This window comes from Crocuta crocuta, unplaced genomic scaffold (genome assembly GCF_008692635.1).
Source record: "Crocuta crocuta isolate KB4526 unplaced genomic scaffold, BGI_CrCroc_1.0 scaffold95, whole genome shotgun sequence".
Lineage (NCBI taxonomy): Eukaryota > Metazoa > Chordata > Mammalia > Carnivora > Hyaenidae > Crocuta > Crocuta crocuta.
Window position 1 is genome coordinate 13719207 of NW_027530971.1, and position 21768 is coordinate 13740974.

The 21768-nt window shown below is 44.2% G+C and overlaps 1 protein-coding gene across 2 annotated transcripts in view; it reads right to left on the bottom strand.

Moving 5' to 3' along the window:
* Positions 1 to 12749: 12749 nt before the first annotated feature.
* The window catches only part of C5 (complement C5), an 84266-nt gene continuing 75247 nt past the window's right edge, over positions 12750 to 21768 (bottom strand). For both annotated transcript variants that reach the window (XM_077769807.1, XM_077769808.1), the window contains exons 38-41: positions 21088 to 21177; positions 18793 to 18876; positions 13737 to 13875; positions 12750 to 13161 (exon numbers count right to left, since the gene is read on the bottom strand). In XM_077769807.1, the coding sequence (XP_077625933.1) occupies positions 13023 to 13161; positions 13737 to 13875; positions 18793 to 18876; positions 21088 to 21177 (452 nt within the window). In that variant the 3' untranslated portion in view covers positions 12750 to 13022. The remainder of the gene's footprint in view (positions 13162 to 13736; positions 13876 to 18792; positions 18877 to 21087; positions 21178 to 21768) is intronic.

Sequence of the window (21768 nt, forward strand, 5' to 3'; positions counted from 1 at the left end):
AAAGCCCCGAGACCCTTGGGGCTGGCTTTAGATTAGAGTTGAATACTGTGTTGGAGTGAGCTATTGTGTGTCTCCCTTTCTCAAGTCAAGAAGGAGGGGCTTCTTTACACCTGAAACTAATATAATATTGTATGTTAATTATACTGAGAGAGAGAGAGAGCAGGAGGGAGGGAGGGAGGGAGGGAGAGAGAGAGATGTTCCATGGAGTCTACTCAGAGAGCTTAATATATGTCTATGGTAGTTTGAGATGGAGAGACAGGTGGACTGGCCTCTGACAGCCACCATAGGAATCTGAAGGATGAGAGGGGCGCCTGGGTGGCTCAGGTCATGATCTCACATTTCGTGAGTTTGAGCCCTGCGTCGGGCTCTGTGCTGACAGCTCAGAGCCTGGAGCCTGCTTTCGATTCTGTGTCTCTTTCTCTCTGCCCCTCTCCTGCTTGGCTGTGTGTGTGTGTGTGTGTGTGTGTGTGTGTCTCAAAAAAATAAATTAAAAAATTAAAAAAAAAATGTTTAAGGGATGGGAGATGGGTGTCATCATAGGGCAACAAGACAGAGGGGGAGGTGGCACTGCTCAGATCTCCCTGAATGCCCCGAGATGGTTTGTGCAAAGGATGCTGTTCCCAGGGACTAGAAGAGGGCCATGCATTGGAAGAACTGACGTGAAGGCCTCTTAGGTGTGTCTAATGGAGGCACGAGCTGAAGTTATCTCTGGATTTTTAGGGTCACAGAAGGAGTGAACAGCAGGATCCAAGGTGGTGCCATGCCCACAGAAGGGTGAGAGGTCCTCAGAGCTTGCGGGACAAGCGTCTGAAAAGTCTATGGATGTGTCCACACAAGAGTCAGCTTTAAAGCCATCTTACGATAGTGTTGGTCAGGGAAGAGCTCNCCAGGTTCTGAGCTGTCAGCACAGAGCCTTGATGTGGGGCTTGACCCATGAACCACGAGATTGTGACCTGAGCCAAAGTCTGATGCCCAAATGACTAAGCCACCCTCCTTTTTTTTTTTTTTAATGTTTATTTATTTATTTTTGATATATAGAGAGCACACAGGAGGAGCAGAGAGAGAGAATCCCAAGCAGGCTCTGCACTGTCAGCGCAGAGCCCGATGCAGGGCTTGAACCCACGAACCATGAGATCATGACCTGAGCTGTCCAAGAGTTGGACGGTCAACCGACTGCGCCACCCGGGCGCCCCTCCTGCTCTCCTTTCTTCTGCCTCTCCTCACCTCGCCACTCCCCACCCCTCTAGCCCTGGAGAAGTCAGAGTCACAGTTAGCAAAGTGGGGAAAAGAATCAACTGTCCACACCCCCGTCCCCAGCTATAGGGTCCTACCTGCAGCAAGCCCTGTTGGAAGAAAAGGCGGAATTTTAAATCAAATTCGGGATTTTGCCTTTGTTTGTGACTGAGCATCTCACGTATGAATAGTGTTTGTTTGGTGATTGAAGTGCTCCCCAAACTTCTCGTTTCCTGGGAGTGAGCGGTCAGACAGGTTGGAGGATGCTTGAATTCTCACGAAAGGGCAGAGAAAGGGCGTCCCTCCTGCAGGGGGTTGGGAAATGAGATTAAGTTGATTTACGATTATACACTGTATTGTAAAATAGGCCATCTTCCTTGGTTATATTTTGCTACTCACCGGTGTTTGGTGTTTGCTTCTGTCACTTCCTCCAAAGCAATCAAGTCCCTGTGCTTGCCATAGATAAAGTCACTTAACGGCACTAACCATTCAGCTGTGCTTCAGGCTTCAGATCCTATCTTGAGGGAGATTTTAAGGAGCCTCATGTCCAAGGGCAACAGACTTGGTATCAATTTTCCTTTGTTGCACATTCCTTTTTTTAAAATTTTTTATTAATTGTTTTTATTTCTGAAAGAGAGAGACAGCGTGAGCAGGGGAGGGTCAGAGAGAGAGGGAAACACAGAATCTGACACAGGCTCCAGGCTCTGAGCTGGCAGCACAGAGCCCGACGTGGGGCTCGAACCCACAAACTGAGATCATGACCGGAGCCGAAGTCGGACGCTTAACCGACTAAGCCGCCCAGGTGCCCCTTGTTGCACATTCCTATACGACAATCAAATTCTGATTCTCGTGTACTATAAAATGTAACAGACCTCAGTTTAAATCTGTCCTGATCCAGGTCTCCTGTTTCAGGATACAGAGAGGAGCAAGCCAGAGAGGAGCCCGGGTCATCAAGGCCCCCGCATAGAGACGAAGGGATGCTCGGTGTGTGGTGAGAGTTCCAGCACAGGTGTGTTCACAGAGGGTGGCTTGCTGGAGGTTTCACCAAGACTGGGCTTTGATGCTGCCACCATGCTTGTGTGGTGGGCACTCTGAATCAGACAATTTGACACTTGCTTCTCATCCGCACACGGATGGTTGTTACATAATGGCAGTCGCCGGGCTGTGTGTGTGTAATAGTATCTTAAGCATTTTCTAGGTTCCTACCTTGTCTTTAGAATGACTATCTTTCAGAGGCGGCATACTATTTCATAGAATGTATATACCATCATTTGTGTGATCGTTTCTCCCTTTCTAGGACATTGCTTTGTATGTCATGTATCTATATCATATAAAGTACTTCACTAAAGGATGGTGCCTGACTTTATAGACCACAATCTTAGATGTATATATCCCGTGGCTACTCCATAGCTCCATGTGGGTGTCTAAAAGGCTTACTGTGTGAACATAACAAACAGAAACCCTAAATCTCTTCTGTTCAGTTTCCTATGGCCGCCATAGCCAAGTATCACAAACTGGATGACATAAGACAACAGAAATGTATTCTTCCGCAATTCCGGAGATGGGAAGTCTGAAATCAAGGTCTTGGCAGGATTAATTCCTCCCAAGGGCTCTCTGAGGGGATCTTGGCAATGACTCTTCCTGTATACTGGTGACAAGCTGTCAGTTCTTGGCATCCCTTGACTTATAGATGCCTCACTCCAATCTCTGCCTCCCTCCTCACGTGGCTGGCTCTCCTCAAGTGTCAGGGTCCCTACATACTCTTCTCCATTCTGTGTGTCTCTGTCTCTAAATTTCTCTCTTCTTTTTTTTCTTTAATTTTTAAAAAATGTTTTATTTATTTGTGTGTGTGTGTGTGTGTGTATGTGTGTGTATGTGAGAGAGAGAGAGAGAGAGAGAAAGAGAGAGAGAGCGAGAGCATGAGCAGGGGAGAGTCAGAGAGAGAGGGAGACACAGAATCTGAAACAGCTCCAGGCTCCGAGTTAGCTGTCAGCACAGAGCCCGATGTGGGGCTCGAACCCATGAACCATGAGATCATGACCTGAGCCGAAGCCGGACACTTAACCGACTGAGCCACCCAGGTGCCCCTGAATTTCTCTCTTCTTATAAGGATACCTGACATATTGGATGCCTGACCTAATCTTACCCTGACTAATTATATCTGCAATAACCCAATTTCCAAATAAATTTACATTCTGTGGTGCTGGGGGTTAGGGTTTCAATATATCTTTTTTTAAATGTTTATTTATTTTTGAGAGAAAGAGAGAGCAGGGGAAGAGCAGAGAGAGGGGGGAACAGAGGATCCGAAGCGGGCTCTGCACTGACAGCAGAGAGCCTGATGTGGAGCTTGAACTCACGAATCATGAGACCATGACCTAAGCTGAAGTAGGACGCTCAGCCTAATGAGCCACCCAGGCACCCCTCAACATATCTTTTTGAGGGGGACACAGTTCAACCCTTAATGTCTTCCCTTCTCATTTCCCAAATTTTCATCTTCTCCTGTCTTCCCCAATGGTATAATTGGTACCTGTAGTAGCTCAAGTCAAGAATCCATGAGTAATCCTTGATTTCTCTGCCTTCATCACCCCATCCCAATTCCTTCTATGAACCTTTATATCCCTTCTTCCAAAAATATCCCCAATCCAGCCATTTCTCTTCTTCTCCATTTCCACCCTGCCAGTTCAAGCTACTATCCTTTTTTACTGGAATAGCTGCAAGAGCTCCTAACTGGTCTCTTTGCCCCTTTCTCTTCTAGAGTCTGTCTCATACCCTTGGCTTAGTATTTATTATCTACTGAATAAAGTTCAAACACCTCACCCGTGCTTACAAAATCCTATTGATCTGGCCCTCCCCCCTCCTCCAAACTCATTTTGGATCACTCGCTTTAATGATCAGCTTTCTTGCAGTTCCTTGGACCACTGGCCTCCTTTTCTGGAATATTCTCTTCCTGACCTTCGTATGGGTGCCCCTTCTTGTCCTGAGAATCTCAGCTTAAAGATCATCTTATTTAGTGACATTTAAGAGGCCTTCCCTGACCACCTAATCAAGAGCAGCTGCTGAGTTATTCTCTACCACAGACCTTTATTTTAATTCTCTGCAGAGAATTTTGTAAGTGGATTGTTTTTCTCATTTATGTAGGTATTTATTGTCTTTTTTTCCAAATTAAAGTTAAAATGTCCTTCCTAGGAGAGCAGGGACCTTGTTGACGGTTCCACCATCTAGAACTGTGTCTGGCACACAGGAGGAACTCAACAAATATTTACCCGATGAATAATTAATCCTGCACAGGGGATCTTTGTGTATGAACTCCCCCTCTCCCTACCCACTTTTGGAAATTTATTTTATCATAAATAATCCAAGAGGGGAGGATTCCTGGATCAAGGAATAGAAACATAGTTTGGCTCTTGTAATGTACTGCCAAAAGTGGTTTGCAGAGATGTAAGGTCAGTTTTCATTTGTTAGGCAGCGTTTAGAGTCCCAAGTGCCAAGGCAGCGGTGTCTGGTGTGTGTGGGAGGGCGGGGGGGGGGGCTTGGGCCACAGCAGGGATGGCAGGGGAGGGCTGCTGTGGCTCATGGGCCAGTCCTCGGCGGCAGCAGAGATCAACCATCCAGCAGGCCCTTCGTTCCGGTGCTGGTTGGGAGGGAGGCCCGCCTGCAGCTGCGCACACAGGGGGCCTCATCTGCTACACGAACTTGGGTGCAGCTGGAGGAGCCAGACTGAGCGGAAGAGCTGGATGGTACACCTGCTCCTTGGCGCAGTGGGGCCTAGTTCTGGAGTCCAGGTCGGGAAGCAGAGAGGGTGTGGAAGCTGAGGACACACAGTGGGGCTTGCACCCGGTATACTGGAGGCCCCTTTGCAAAGGTTATTTCTGGATTGGAGCTTTTCTGCTTAGAACATGGAGTCTGGAACTTTAGGCATCTGAGCGCCTGCCTTGCACAGTTCTGCACACAGCCGGGCCCACGCAGCAGTGCCTTGACCTGTCTCCTCAAACTGCTGCAAGAGCTAAAATAGCAGATACACGTAAGGCGCTCAGAATAGGGCCTGGCACAGTATCGGCGTCATCGAAGTGTTGATTATTCGTCCTTTGCCCTTGCTCCTCATGGGACAACTGTAACCTTCCTGATGGCAGAGACTATATTTGAGGCAGAATAGTGTAGTGCTAGTGGGTTAGGCTGTCTGAGTTCTAAATCTGGGCTCCAACACCTACGAGCTGAGTGATCCTGGGCAAATGACTTAACTTCTCTGTTCCTCAGTTTACCCCTCTGTAAAATGGTAATAATGAAAGTACTGGCCTCGTTGGGTTTCTAGTGGGTTAAGTGAGTTGATGAGTGTAAAAAAGCACAGACAGTGCCTAACATATGGACAGCACTTAGTGACTGAGTGGATTTAATGGATGCTCTGATCAGCCCTGCAAGGGCAGCCTACGCTTTCCTTAGTGACCTCCTTCCTTCTCTTTTTTTCTTAAGACCTCTTTCTCATTGCCGCCCTATGTTTCTCTGGCTCCCAGAATCCCTCAGCCTTTCCTGCAACCCATTCCTGAAAGGCCCGTGCATAATTACTGTTAACTAAAGTGTTGGCTACTAAGAGGTTGCTTCTGTTCATGCAAAAATGCTGAATTTATGGGACACTTCTGGAACCTTGCTGTGTCTGAGAACCAGCACCATGGGCACCATCTGGGAGATGCCAAATCTCAGGGCCATTCCAGACCTACAGAATCAGAGTCTGCATTTCCACGAGCTCCAAAACAGTTCCTCTTAAACTTTCATGTGCCTGTGCTTTTCCTCGAGATCTTAAAATACAGATTTCTAGGCTCCACTCGGAGTTTCTGTTCAGTAGGTCTGAGGTAAGGCCTGAGAATCTGCATTTCTACCAGGTGATGGGAATGAAGCCCGGGGCGCCTGGGTGGCTCAGTCAGTTAAGTGTCTTAACTTCAGCTCAGGTCTCGATCTCGTGCGGTTCTTGAGTTTGAGCCCCGTGTCGAGCTCCAGGCTCACAGCTCAGACCCTAGAGCCTGCTTCAGGTTCTGTCTCCCTCTCTCTCTATGACCCTCCCCCACTTGTCTCTCTCTCTCTCTCTCTCTCTCAAAAATAAATACACATTAAAAAAAAATTTTTTTAAAGCAATGAAGCCCAAATAGGAAAACTTTGAGGCCCTGGGGGAGATGGCTTTTTAAGACAGCAGACCCCTTCCCAGTCTTAAAATCCCATCAGGCAGTCTCTGCCTGTGGGATCTTAGCACAAAGTTGCTTTTGATGATTAATGCTATTTCCATACTTGTTCACAATTCTACAGCTTTTAAGTTCTTTCATGTGTTTGATCTTATTTCATCCTGCAACCACCCTGTGGGTTGAGCCAGGAGAAAGGCTCACCTCATTTCCAAAAGAGAGCACTGAGGCACAGAGAGTTACAAGGCATAGAAACCCCACAGCCATTGACCACCACAGACCGCGTTCCCTGGGCTGGCATTGAGGTTCTATTTCTCATCCTTGAAACCCCCCTGAGGCTGATCATGCCAGTCTATCTTCCCAGAGAAGCAAACAAACTGAGAGGCTTGCTGATGTTCAGGAACGTTCTCGAGGTCACAAACAACGGCAGTTCTTACTTCTTCACCATAGTTACTTCCCCTTAGTAACAGGTCCTGTCTCTGTCACATACACACACACACACACACACACACACACACACACACACACACACACACACCCGACAACCCCAACTCCAGCCAAAATAGAACACCCTCTTTCTAAGATAGTTCTGACTTCTCCCATCTCATCTGCTGAAAATGTTAGCCCTGGACCCCACCGGGGGCTCTGGCCTCTGCTGGCCGGTTAGGCGCTAACAGGAAGGAAGAGGAACCTGGCACTCAGGTTGTGGCCCTGACTCCCCTGCGGGAGCCTTGAAGAGTCCCTGCCCCTTCTTGGTCTGTTTCCTCATCTGTGAAACGGGGAGAGGTTGAACAGATGATCTCAGGGGGATCTTTAAACTTTCATATGTTATGATTCTGTGTAGGAGGTTCACAAGGGAGGAAACCTCAACCCTACTGTCAAATTAGAGTCCTTTCGAGGGCAGGAGGGGGAACCTGTCAATTCAGAGTTCTTCAGGTTGTATTGTATCCACGTGGGAAATGATTTCAGGACACATTTGGCAGAGTTCATCTCTGGTGCGGTCTTACTTCGATTTTGCACACCAACCCCAGCGTTCCTTCTGCCCGTACCCTGTACCCAGAGCCCTCATCGGCCACACTCTGCCCTACCTGTGTCCCAGTGTGGGGTGGGGTTGGGGGTAGGGGACAGCTTTGGGAGCATCCAACAGAACACACGCGTTGGATGACGGGTGCTGAAGCCCGGGGAGGCAGAGGCTGGGCCAAGGTTCCACTCCTTCCAGTGTGTGAGAAGGCCGTCCAGCTCGGTGGCTAGGAGCCTGGGCCCCCAGGCCCAAGAGCTGCCTGGTCACTTGTGAAGGTGTGTGATCTAGGGCAGATTAGGCTCCCAGACCCTCCGCTGTTTGCTTCCTAAAAGTAGGAATGGCGACAATTATGTCGGTAGGTGCTCCACGAAATGCAATCAGTGTGGTGCCAGGCAAGAAATGTGTTAATGTCGGCATCCACGGTGTGCCAGGGATGTGTTCTTAGCCACACAAGTTACATTCGTCATGCCAGGCTCTGTGTGCATCACTTTCTGTGCGTGATCTGTATTCTCCCATTGGGAGGCAGAAATCCTCCCAAGGCGGGGGGGGGGGGGGACNGGGGGGGGGGGGAATTATTAGTATTCCCATTTTTCAAATGTGAAAATGGGGCTTAAGGAAGTAAAGCAGATGCTTTTGTTTCTCCTAATGACCTCTCTGAGTTGAAGGCATGTTGGACATCATCGGGGCAAACCTCCCACACTGAATGGTTCCTGTAACAGTCCTGGAAGGGGTTAGTGATGGGGCACTAACCCAAGAGCCTGCTCTGTCTTTGAATGGCTCTGGCTGGAGGAAAATGATTCTTTGGAAGGAGCCAAAAGCGATTTCTCTGTAACCGCCTCTCATTTGCGTGGTGGAAAGAACGCTGGGCTAAGAGTCAGATGCCTTGGGCTGGTGTCCCAGCCCTTCCACTTGACAGTGTTCTGACCCCCAGGAGGCTGCTCCTCTGGGTCTGTTTTCCCAGGTGAAAATGAAGGAGTTGGATGAGATGCACTCTAGGTCCTTCCTGGCTTGGACATTTCAGGATCATATAATTCGTGAGTCTCTGTGTGTGTAATGCACACATATCTGATTATAATGATGGAAACAGTGAAGGGGTGGACACTGTGTTCCAAGGAATAGATCTACTTCTGCCAACATGTCTGTCAGGGCGGGGACACTGCCAGCTGAGAAGAATCCAGAAGGTTCTTAGAAATGGAGTTCTCATCTTGTCTTAAACCTTTCCCTCCCTCCTTCCCTTCCCCCTCCTGCTCTTCTCCACTCTCTCTCCTTCATTCTTTCCTTCCTTCCTCCTCAATTCCTTTCGGATTCAGAACCATAAAGGCATATTTCAATCTCCCAATCAGAGTTAAAAATCACATCCCTGGTGACTCGTTTCTCACATGACACCAAGCGTGCAGAATCAGTTTGTTTTCAGGAGCAGAGAAACCTACACAAACGTGACACAGAGCTGCCTTGTGTCTCTGAGGGCCTCTCCCATCGAGCAGCCAAAATCCCGGCTCCTGAGGCAGGCATCGGGCCCGCGCGTGGACTGTCACGGGGGCTCCTGGAATCGGGTACAGATCTGGGCACTGTTTGTGAATGTGCATTTTCTAGGAAAAGGAGTCTATGCAAGAGAAGACAGCTGGGTGCTAGGCTGGTAGCTGAGCTTGGTGACCACAGGGTTTGACCAGATATTCAGAGTTAGGCTCTCCTGGTGTCCGTGTCTGATGCCACAGAACGTAAACATCAGACAAAATGGATCAAGATGGAGAAAAAAAAAAAGTGCAAACTTTTCCATTATCATGTTTGAGCAGAAAATAAGAACATTATCCAAACCACAAAAATGACCAAACATCTCCCACTTTCTTGGGTAATGTGACTGTTGCTACTTCTCTTCCTTCCACTTAGATAAGAATTCGGATACTCGTGGGATTACTGCTGCTTCCTGACAGCGTCCGATCCAGGGCAAAGCCCTGCTTCCTTAAACTCTCCCTAAAATCATCCACCGCAAGCCCGAATCCTGTAGTAAGTCCATCTAACATCCTTCTCTGAGAAGCTCCGTGGTTCCCATGGTGTGTGCTCTCCTTCATCGCAGAGTCAGCGAGCTCCGCCTTGTTCGGTGGCATCTCTTGTCTGTTTTGCTGCAGTGGCTCCTGCCACGCTCCTCTGCTCAAAGCCTTGCAGTGGCTCCCCTTTCCCTCCGAGGAAAGTGAACGCCCCTTCCTTGACTGGCCTGATTTGGTGTCTGTGCTTTGTCTGGCCTCATCTCCACCCACCTCCCCCGTGGCTCACTCTCCATCTGTTATACCAGCCTCCTTGCTGCTCTGTAAGACACCAGGCCTGATCCTGCTTTGGGTCTGGGTACTCAGGGCTCCCTCTGCCTGGAATACTCTTCCCCTAGGTGGCCGCATGGCTCCCTCTCTGGCCACCTCCAAGCCTCCGCTCAGGTCTCACTTTGAAGCCCACTCTGACCAGACTGCTCTACTTAAAACTGCAGCCCCTCCCTCAGCTACTCCCTGGCTCCCTTACTCTGCTCTCCTTTTCTTTTCCCCTTCAAACAGTCAGGGCCAGGTGCCCAATTATGTCTTTACTGTTCATGGTGTGTCTCTCCAGCCAGGATCAAACTTCCATAAGGGTGGCGATCCCGGTACCAAGCACCTAGAGTTGGGCTTGGCCTACAATTACTAATCAGGGCATGTTTGTTGGATGTTGCTGAATAAATTAGCATCATCAGGGCTGGAACGTAAGACTGGACATGACTTTGGCTCAGGATCCCTCGCTGAGAAATACAGAGCGAGGCTGCCTGCCTCAAGCTGGGGTGCACAGTCAGTTCCACATATTTTCTTAAGACAGAGTTGCCTAAACGTCAGTCTTGTACATGCAAACCTCATGATTTTCTCCCTAAGAACAACTTATACTTCTGTTTACTTGAAGCTTTTCCTTAAATAGACTGACTTTTTGACAAATACATTTATTTTTGAAGAAAATTGTGTATCATGGCTTTGAGGTGCTAGTTGTATTTTTTCTAATATATGTTAACACAAACATAGAGTTCAATCACTATTATTATCTGAGACTAACATAAGCCTGTATGCTAACGAACTGGAATTAACATAAAAATTAAACAAAAATAAACATCTAGCTACTAAAATGAACAGCATTCTTTTGTAGCATCATCTAAATCTTTTTCCTGCCTCCAGTGGAAACCTGCCTTATGCTTTTCCCTTCAACCGGAAAGATCCTTCTGCCTCCCTCTCCCTACCCAGGTCTGCCCAGCCTCCTTTCGGAGGTCCTTGGAAAGCCCCCCAGCTCACACACTCACTCCCTCCTCTGGGCTCCCTTCGTACTTATAGAAAGAGACACATGCCATGCTTACATGCCTTGTGGTTTTGTTTTCTGTTTCACAACATAGGATTATCAGGTACCTTCTTCCAGCCATAGAAAGGCGACTGAGTGTTCCACTCCCTTGTTTACAGACCACCAAAGAGAGGAAGAGGCTTGTCCCAAGTCCCTGCAGGGGCAAAGCCAAGACTGGACCCTGGGCTGCCTGATGCCCCACACTCAGCGGGAGTCTGCAGACACTTAAGGAGTCCCTGTAGCGCGTCCCGCGTTGCTCCAGGCACCGGGGACAGTGTGAGCAGAACAGATCCAGACTGGCCCACACAGGGCTTACAGTGGAGCTAGGCAGCTGCACGCTGAATAAATAGTATACCTGATTACAGAAATAGCTGCCAGCGCCTTAGGAGAGACATGCGGGGCGGAGTAGCTACCCAGCCTGTTTGGAGGGTTGTGAGAGCCTCAGTAGAGAAGTATGTTTAAACACACAGGCGTGAGGTGAAGAGGAGCTGGTGGATTTCTAAACGGTGCCGGGCGAACGGGCTAACTCACAGAGTTCTGAGTTGATGTTTGAAAGCGCTGAGGCGTCGTGGGCTGGTGGGTCCCAGCCCTGCAATGGTTCACTCCTCCATACTGCATTCGGCAAGAAGAGGACAGGAGACGCTTCGGGTCAACTCTGGAGCGGGGGGTGGGGGGGCTTACCCCTTGCTGGCAGAGAGACGGGGCTCATTGGACACACTGGTTGTTTTTGCCAAGGGAGTGCCCACAGTGTGAGCCTTGACATTAATAAAAATAAATTCTCAGCTCCTGGAAGTGGAAAATCTTAGTATTACTTACAAGGCGTACTGCAAGCCTCGTGTGGTTTCGCCTAACTGGTAAAATGCAGATTTTATAAACGGGGAACGCATTACAGTCACTGTTACTGCTACATCCAGAGTTTATGTTTCCTTGTGGGATTCCAATGGAGCCGGTTAAACTATACCTAAGAAAACTCCAATGGCGTCCTACCTTGGTCTTATAAATTAAACCTGGTAAGCATGGGATGGTCATGATGTGGAAGAGGGATGGGTCTGGACAGAGGGAAAGCCTTGGGGTTTGGTCTCCGGCACGGCCCCTTACCAGGCCGGGAAAATTGCTTCACTTTTCTGAGCTTCTGTGTCCTCCTCCATAAACTGGGGATAATAACCCCTGTACCTTGTGAGATTCTTGAGACATTAAATGGGACTCTATGGGGAAAATTCTTTCCTAAGATCTAAAGTGCTACAGAAGGTCAGTTAGGGGCACCCGGGTTGGCTCAGTTGGTTAAGCGTCCAACTTCGGTTCAGGTCCTGATCTCATGGTTTGTGGGTTCGAGCCCCGCGTCGGGCTCTGCGCAGACAGCTTAGAGCCTGGAGCCTGCTTCGGATTCTGTGACTCCCTCTCTCTCTGCCCCTCCCCTGCTTGTGCTCTGTCTATCTCTCTCTCTCAAAAATAAATAAACATTAAAAAAAAAAAAAAGAAAGAAATGAACATCCTGTTATAGACCCTCTTTTAGCAAAGCTCAAACACGGCTCCGAGGCCTGGTTAGGGGCCAGCACGAAGGTCTCCTTCTCACCACTCGGCTTCTCTTCACCAGGCTGCTGCCACCTAGGGCGATTCTTGGCAAGGGCGAGTCCCTGGGGGAAACCAACAGGTGCTGGGAGGGAGCAGAGGGGGTTGTCGGACCCCCAGGGGGCGGGGTAGAGGAGGCTCAGGGGTGGATGCTCCCACCTTCTCAGTTTGCTGAGGGCTCTGAGGTTGGGCCTTCTCAGGTCTCCGCCTCTCAGCTTGCCCGTCTGTGTGGGTACAGCTGTGGCCTCGCATAAAATAACAGGCTTCTTCGCTTTTTCGCACATTTCGAAAGCAAAGGCAGGCTTTAATGACCAGCTCTCTGCTCCTTGGTATTTTCTTTCAAGCAAAGGCCATGTTATTGTAAGATACTACATTTCAATGGGGGCTATTCTTTGGTCCTCAGCAGACATTCCTGAGCGGTAGGGTTTAGGAGGCGGTCCAATTTTTATTGCTTCTGGTGTCCGATAACCTTGGAATGGGTGTCTGTCTCCATGCCCCCCAAGGCTGTGTTATTTCAGAAAGTTACAGCTCTTAAAATCGTTCTCTACTAAAAGCAAAGAGCCACTAATTCTAAGTAAAGTGAGCTTTCCAAATAAGACCAGCTGTGAATGTTTAAAAAACAAAAAAAAACAAAAAAGAAAAGGAAGACACTTGCACAACAGGAGTCCACAGCGAAAATGTCACATGGCTGACCTTCTTCAGGGGTTTTCACAGCCATTTAGAAAGATGTCTTCAGCAAACTCATCTAAATTGGCCAAGAATGCCTGGCATGATGGACACATTGTGTTTGTAGGCCAGTATTCAATCCAGGTGGACGAATCCAAAGGGTAGATGTACCTGCCGACAAAAAAGGAAAATGAATAGTGATGAGCCCATTTCGATGGCGCTCAGTGTGCTCAGGCCACTCTGTCAGCCACTCTGCTGGGCCGGCCTCTCCTGGGAAGGGCGACAAACCCACAAATCTCGTGAAGCCCCTTGGGGCCCCATGACTAGAGGCGGGAACGGCATCTGTTTCAAGATCTATTTTTTAAGAAGAGATCATACGATGCATATTTAAACATCTCCTTCTTTACAAACAGAATAGTCTGAGAACTCATGAGGGGGCAGATGTGGCGGAGAAGGGTCGGAGGGGCACCTTCAGAGGCATCCACAGACCCAGGTGCTCAGTTGGTTTATTCATCAGTGAGTTCTCAGCTGCCCTGATGGCTATAAATAGTTCTTTGTTTTCCATTCTCATTGTTTCATTGCTTCTTGACCTTTTGGCTAAGGTCAAGGGTAAATTCAGATTATTTTATTCATGCTCCTAATGGTTTGTTGGTTAACAGCAGGACACATGCGAAACATGTAGTGTATTAAGAGTAAATTACACCTAGTTTTGAAGGAAAGATCAGAGGGACTCCAAAATGACTTACTTGAAACTGAAGTTGTATTTTATCTGGAGGGCTTCTTTACCCATAATCAAATATTGTCTTCCTTGTTCCAGGTCAGCGTTAGCACACGTTGCCTTTTTAATGAAGGTGATTTCAGAGTCTTTCTGGACAACAGCTTCGCCTAAGAGGCACACATGTGAGGTTATTACATTCACGTTACAATGTCACGATCATAAACTCTCTCAACAATTTCAGTTCCTCATGGCTATTTACTGAAGAGTATATGTTTATACTGAGTGGCTATTGGAAAGGGACAATGTCTATATGGTTAAGACTTCGGAATCTGGAATCAGGCTCTCTGGGTCAAGCCTCAGCTCTGCTACTTGCTGGCTGTGTGAACATGGACAGATGAGGCTCAGCTCCCTCATCTGAAAAATGGGAATGATGATATAACCCACCTTGTGAAACTGATGTGAGACTAAATGGGTTAACATATGAAAAGTGCTTAGAACACAAGTGCTATGTAAATAGTCGTTATTATTACTCCTGTAGAACCAGGAATTAAAGGAATGTCTCTATAGTTGAACAATATTAATCCCCAGATGTTATATAGCAAAATAAAAAAGTATTTGTGTAGCTGGCAATGGACAACTTTGTAGAAGGGTGCAAGATGTGTGAAAGACTTGGAAAATTTGAAGGAGGATAACTTTGGGATTCCCAAAGAACTTCGAGGTGGGCAAGAAGCTGTCTCCCCTACCTGGAATGCATTTCTCCCCATGTTGTCCTGTTGAATTTCTATCCATCGTTAAACTCATCATCAATTCTGAAGGTATCCAGTAAACACTCCTAGATGTTCTTTCTCATAAATAACTCTCTGTCTCTCCCTTATGCCCATTATACTTGAACTTCTATCACAGTGTTTCACCCCACATGTGTCTTCAGCTAGGCTGGAAGCTTCCTGAGGCAGGGACTGGGTCTGATTCATTGAGATAGATTCAGGACTGATGATCAGTTATTAAACTCTGACAGAGCTATCCTAAGTATTAAATCCTGAAAACCTTCGGAACCTGTCCATAATAGTAACTACATCAATGGTAAACTTTAATTAGTATTATTTAACTAGTGGGCACACATCAGCTCTCCTGATGACCATTAAGACACGACTTCTCTGGGCGGCAATATCTAATCAATATTCCCAGCACCATTTACCAACTCAGCCCCTGTCATGGCCTTATCATTATTTTTAAAAGTCTTTGGTTATGGAAAATTTCAAGCATATTCAGAAAGATGGAATAGTTAATTAACCTCGGCTTCAACAATCACTGATTTTTTTTTTCCCATTTATATCTTCACTCCAAGCACCCTGTGTTTTAGGGGAAACACCAATTTGTCATTATCCTTGAACTGTACAGTTGCTTTTTGTTTTAAATTGTTTAGGTTTTAGTTTGGCTTATTGTGAGTGTGCAGCAATTTTGGATAAGTGGTAAATGTGGTGTTTTGATATTTATAGACATTTAAAATTCATATATATTAAAAAATAAACACCCAGAAAGAAGAGATAATTAATTATGCAAAAATGTCTTAACATTTCCTTTTAAATGTCATAAATATGAATCTTCTGAATGGACAGGAGAACAGAAAGACTTGATATTAAAAAGAACTACAGCTTAGGGGGCACCTGGGTGGCTCAGTGAAGTGCCCGGCTTTGGCTCAGGTCATGATCTCGTCAGGCTCTGTGCTGACAGCTTGGAGCCTGGAGCTTCTTCAGATTCTGTCTCCTTCATCTCTCTGATTGCTCTCTGTCTCTCAAAAATAAAAAAAAAAATTAAAAAAAATTTAAAAGAGCTACAGCTTGGGAATCATCTGATACTGCATAAAATTCAGAATGGTCTGGAATGTCTTTTGATACGGTGCAAGAATTGGTGCAAAATAAAACAAATAACTTGTATTTCTGGAATGAAAAGCACTTGATTATTTCAGTTAAAATAGGAATGGCTTATTATTGCTCATAATGTGAAAGCTGGATGCAAATGGTGCTCAAAGTTGGGCTGCGAAACGATCGAAGTGCTAAACACCTGTTTTGTCAGAATGACAATCATGGTTCAAATAAAGAAAACTTGCGATCATCAATGAGAAAAACATAGAATGAATGACATCATGTCAATTTCATACAGTGAAACATTTGGAACAATAAAAACCAGAAAAACATTTTATCAGAGTATTGGTCCAGCAAATTAAGATTTGGAAAGTATTGCTAGAATCCAACTCTAGTCTATGGCTAACAATGATTAGGCATTTTCATACTCAAAACACTGGATAGAATTTCAAAAGAGAAAAAAAATCAATATAAACATATAGTTGCAATTCAGATTTATGGTCCTACTTATTGCAAAATTTATATCTACTGAAATGAGAACACAGCTTTTTGGAAAATCTAAATAAGGTAATAAAATTAAATTTCAATCATTTTTTAGTAAACTCTTTCTTAAAATGTTATTTATTTGTTTATCTATTATCTATTTTGAGAGAGAGAGAGCACGAGCACACGACAGTGGGGGAAGGGCAGAGAGAGGGAGAATCCAAAGCAGGTTCTGCGCTGTCAGCACAGAGCCCGATATGGGGCTTGATCCCATGAACCCTGAAATCATGACCTGAGCTGGAATCAAGAGTCAGATGCTTAACTGACTGAGCCACCCAGGTGCCCCTTAAATTTCAATCATTATTGAGAAAATCAAGTACTTAACATCAAAAGTGTTTAAAGTAAATGTAAAATTAAAAAACTGCAGACTTTGAAGATCAATCACTAATGGGTTTTCTGGTATCAAGGTACTGGAGGGAACAACTGATCAACATATCAAACTGTTTGAGAGAAAAGGAGTCAGTGAGGAATAGCCACGTGAGCACCTTACTGGTACAGATGTAGTGCCAAAGAGGAGTCTGGGCTTCAGCAAAAAATTCTGAAATTCCTAGCTGTTCAATCTGGTATTAACTGAATTACCTATCAAGTAGATATCAGCTGTCTCTAGACAATTAAAAGATACAGACCAAGCAAAAGACTGCTTTAAATATTGTCTTCATAAATTTAGTGTTTACTACCACATACTTAATACCCACTAGACAGGAGTAAGTAATAATAGTAAAGCTTTAAAAATTGCAATAATGAAAAAATTGCAATAATCAAAATTAGAAATATATTGGGATTTTGATGGGCAGCTGGTAGTGCTAGAATCATGAAGGCAGCCTGGAAATTGTAAGTTTGATAGATTTGCTTCAATAGGTAATTGTGTTATAGGAGCAAATATTTAGGAAGTGGATAGATATACTTTTTGGTGATTTGCTTGTGATAGTCTAGCAACTTTAGCTGTTCAAGAAAAGATATTTCAGCTTTGATAAGCTCACAGATTAGAAGACAATGAAACTATATAAAAAATAAAGGAAACTACAAAAGCAGAGCAAGAGCTGTTATAAAATCAAGAATGATCATAAATTTGGTAAAAAACAAAATAAAATCAAATTAAGGGAAAAGCTAATAATATGAAAATACTTTTGTTTTAGTGACAAGAGTAAAATATGTGACAAACTTTTCAGTTTTTTAAAAAAAATTATGCAGTCTAAAACTGTGCCTATGACATTTGTAAAACTCAGGGTTGAAGGGGAATAAAAATTAAGAAAACTGGGAAAACTAAATATGACATTTCAACAAATTGTTTTTATGATTTAGCTGATAACAGAGATATATTGAAAAATAAAAATGTCAGATAGTATCCAAAGGACTAGAAACATTTTGAATGTAATTACTACCAATTTAGCTTGACCTGAGAGAGACTTTGTTACCATGAACAATACCGTCACTATTAGGAGAAATTACTTACTGAGATTATAGGTTATGTAAAGACTATCAGTGAGTGCAATAAAGATGCAATTGGTTCCTCATTGTCAAGTCAAAGCTCAGACGGGCAATTCTATAGTGAGTCAAGCAAAATAAAACCGACAATTTCTAAAAATTAAAAAAAAACTTATTTGGAATTATTAGAATGATTTAACGCGGATGCCTGTGTGACTCAGTCAGTTAAGTGTCCAACTCTTGATTTTGGCTCAGGTCATGATTTCACGGTCCTGAGATCGAGCCCCACATCGGGTTCTGAGCTGACAGCACGGAGTCTGCTTGGGATTCTCTCTCACCCTCTCTCTCTGCCCCTCCTCAGCTTCATGCCCATGCACTCTCACTCTCTCAATATAAATAAACATTAAAAAAAGAATGATTAAATGAGTCATTTGTGTGGCAATTTATATAATTTGACTAGCGGTATTATAATAGTTATAGCTTAGTTTAATGAGAGAATAAAAGGGAACATATTTTAAAATGTTTTATATGTTATTTTACATACGAGTTCATTTTATTGTATTATAAAAACTCTCATTTATCCTCACTGGTTCTCTAGCCCAAGGCTCTGCTCTTCACAGATGTCCTTAATTGGTTTCCCTCTTTCTACTCGTGTTCTCCCTCTGAGAAGTCAGAGTAATCTTTTAAAATCATAAATCAGGTCATGCTATTTGTCTACCTCAAACTTTTAATTAGATTCCCTTTGGACACCTAGAATAAAATCCAAATTTCTTGCCATGCTTTATAAATTGTTATATGGCCTTGCTCCTTTCCCTTTTATCAGCCTCATCTCACGTGGGGTCTCCCTGCCTCATTACAGCCCAATCACCCACTGGGATTTGTCAGTCCTCTGATGGTGCCAGAGTGCTTGCTGCCTCAGGGCCTTTGCATATTTGGTTCTCTTTCTGCCCTGTCCCTTTAAGAATGGCTAGCTCCTAATATCACCCCTAAACGATGCCGTCTGTTATCACCCTACAGGAACTTTCCACACTAATTCCATATCTCAAATATAGTGCTGGTTATGATTGATAATTGTTTAACTTGTTTTTTCATTTCCTCTTTAAAACATGTGTCTCCTTACATTATGGAATAGAAGCTTTATGAAGGCAAGAACCCTGGCTGTGTTATTCAAGTTGTTTTCTCAGTGTCTAATGTAACGCCTGGCCTATTATTAGAATGATATAATGTTGGTGGAGTGAAAGAATGAATGCTCACCAGCTTTGTAGATATCCAGGAGGGTTGCAGTATACTTAACAAAGACATTTTCTTTGGTGATGGATGTGATACGAACTTTATAGGCTGGTAGAAGAAACAACACAAGAATTCATGCTTAATGTCACTAATTCCATGTCCAGCAGAAGCCAGTGTTTGTCAAACAAATGAGAAAGGAAGCAGAGCAAGCTTTTACAGGCACCCTGAGGTGAATCTCATTTCCTCCAGAAGGCCTTTCTAGATGCTCTCAGTCTGATTGTACTGATCATGACTCATGATTCCACGCTACTTAGGACAATTTGCCCTCGCCACTGCTACAGAACAGGATGTTCGGGATAAGAGCAACATTAAATTAAAAGACAGAAGCACACTAAACAGACAAAAATATGCCTTTGTTAGATGGAAGGCTCAGATTCTGGTCCTTTAAGTTTAGTGGAGTCGCGAGCATGAGGAACGTGGAGGAGATCCTTGCTTCTCCGTAGGCCCACAGAGGGGTTAGCTACCGTTTGGGCCTGTCCTGTGGGCCTCCTCTCCCCTTGCCTTGATTCCTTGGCTACCTCCACTGGCTTTGATCTTTGGATTTTGACAGGATTCCATTTTCTGACTCATCTTTGCTCAGATTGACAGCTGTCTGACATGAGACATCCCCTATCCTGGTTTCTTCTCTTCCTTCAGGAATTACCTTTTATCCATGGTATTTGATCTGTTTTGGAATGAATGGGCAGCTTGAAGAGACCTACCCCTTCTCTGCGGCCTAAGAAAAGATCTCGTTTTTGCTTTTGATGGGGTTGAAGTGGATGATCTGAAAGGTTTGCCCAGTTTTGAGATCTTAACTAGCTAGCTAGATGAATGAACTCACTGTGCCAGAACCAAAGGCTGAGTGAATTAGTAACTTAAAACACATGTTAAAATGTCTCTAATTTCAGATTTATGTCTCTATGGTGCCGTATGGGCAACGTGCCTGCTCTGGGCATAGGTGGAGAGAGGGAACTATTTTATTTTGTTTCTATTTTATTATTCTAATACCAACCCATATTCTTCAAAAAAGCCAGATAAGTCTTTTCTTGAGAATAATAAACTAAGTCCAGATTGCATTTATTCTATGTGTTACAATAGGTTTTTGAGATTTAATAGTTAAAATAGATCTAAAATGGAGGGAAGAAATAATTTGGTGAAATTTTTATTCATTAAAACAGTATAGTATTTAAGTCTTAATGTATTTTAAAAACTGTAGTGGGTCTTGGCTGAGTTAGGCAGCTTTTTAGCCTTTTTTTAAAAAAAAATCAAAATGAATTCTAAAAAGAGAAAGACTATAAACCATATCCAACTCATTCTGAGAGAGCTGTATTTCCACTAAGAGAGGTCAGTGGAATATAACGGAAATAACATTAGAGACCATTACTTCCTGCATAAATTTGAACAAATTACTGAATCTCCTTGAGCCTCACTGGCAAAATATAGGTAATTCTCTGTTACCTCAAAGAAGTCTTAGAGGACCCCAGTGAGGAACCATATATGAAAACAGTTGGTAAACACAAAGTGCTGAATTAACTGTACTTATCTTTCATTTATAAATAACACCCTACTTTCACACACACACACACACACACACACACACGTGGTTTGCGATGGCATACGAAATGCTCTCTTTCTCTCACTCTTTAAAAAAAATCAGAAATAATAAACATTGGAAACTATGGATAGAAAACAAAGAAGCTAATTTTCTGAGGAGCTTGAAACAGGAGTATAGCCGTACGTGGGCATCTTACTTAGCTTTGTGCTCTGGATAACCAGAAGAAGAGGCTCCTTTTGAAGTGAAAGATTGCAATTCTGCATATATTTAAAATGACTTAGTACTGATATTTCTACCTTGTCTATGAAGGGAGTTTGAAAAAACTCTAAGTCCCCAAAGCACCTTTGTCTCTGCCTCTCCTCTATTGGCTAGAAGAGTACACTAGTGAAATCTTATACCTTTGTGATTTCTCAAAAGTTTTCTTTAACTATATTTTAGTTCAGTTTAATTTGATATGTTTAATTCAGTGTGATCCATTGGAGTAAAATATCTTGGCTGAGTGTGTACATCCCTCCTATCATTTTAAACAAAAGTTACATTTCTTTGCTGAAGGACAAATAATTTTTGCATGTTAATGCTGAAAATTGATGGCATTTTCCTTTAAGGGAGCACATGGAATACAGCATTCAAATAATCACTGTGAAAAGTTGCTGAACTTTCTAACTGATCACATATTCATAACATCTCATGTTTCATGGAACTCGATATTGAACCTTTGAACTTACCATAGGCAATGTCTGGCTTACATGCTGTTTCTTTTCTAGTATCTGCAGAGATTGTCAGATCCAGTTCTGTCTGCATCTGTCCACAGTCAGCTGGGTTTTGTGAAAAATGCTAAAAGTTAGGTTAACATAAAGAAGCAGCCATTCCCTTTGCATTAAACACAGTTCTCGTGAGCCCTCAGACAATCCAGTATAACCTTACAAATACCAGACACCTACAACCTGCCCATTTTCTCCTCTTCCACAAAGTGAAACAGTATGCAAAGCCAAAACAAAACAAAGCAAGCACAAACTAAATCTTGAACATGAGGGCTTAGAATGGGTAGTCACTCCACATTTGCTTCTTTAGAAATGTAGATGCTTTCGTGGAAGAAAGGAGGAAAATTTCCCATTTTGAGTATAATTAGAAGTCCTTTGGAGGAAACAGTATGATAACTGGACAGATTTACAGCTATAAAATGTATGGTGAGTGCCTAAGGAATCTATAGATGTTACAGTTTCTGAAAAACAAAATAAATCCCAAACCAGCCCAGACCCACATGGAATTGGTTGTTGACTATTGTTGAGTTCTGGGTCTTTTTCTCAATCAGGAAGACTCTCTTAGGATTATAGAAGACTGTAGGTAACAGGACAATAAATGGAGATGTCACAAAGTGGGAAGGACAGAGGGCGGGGGCGGGGGGG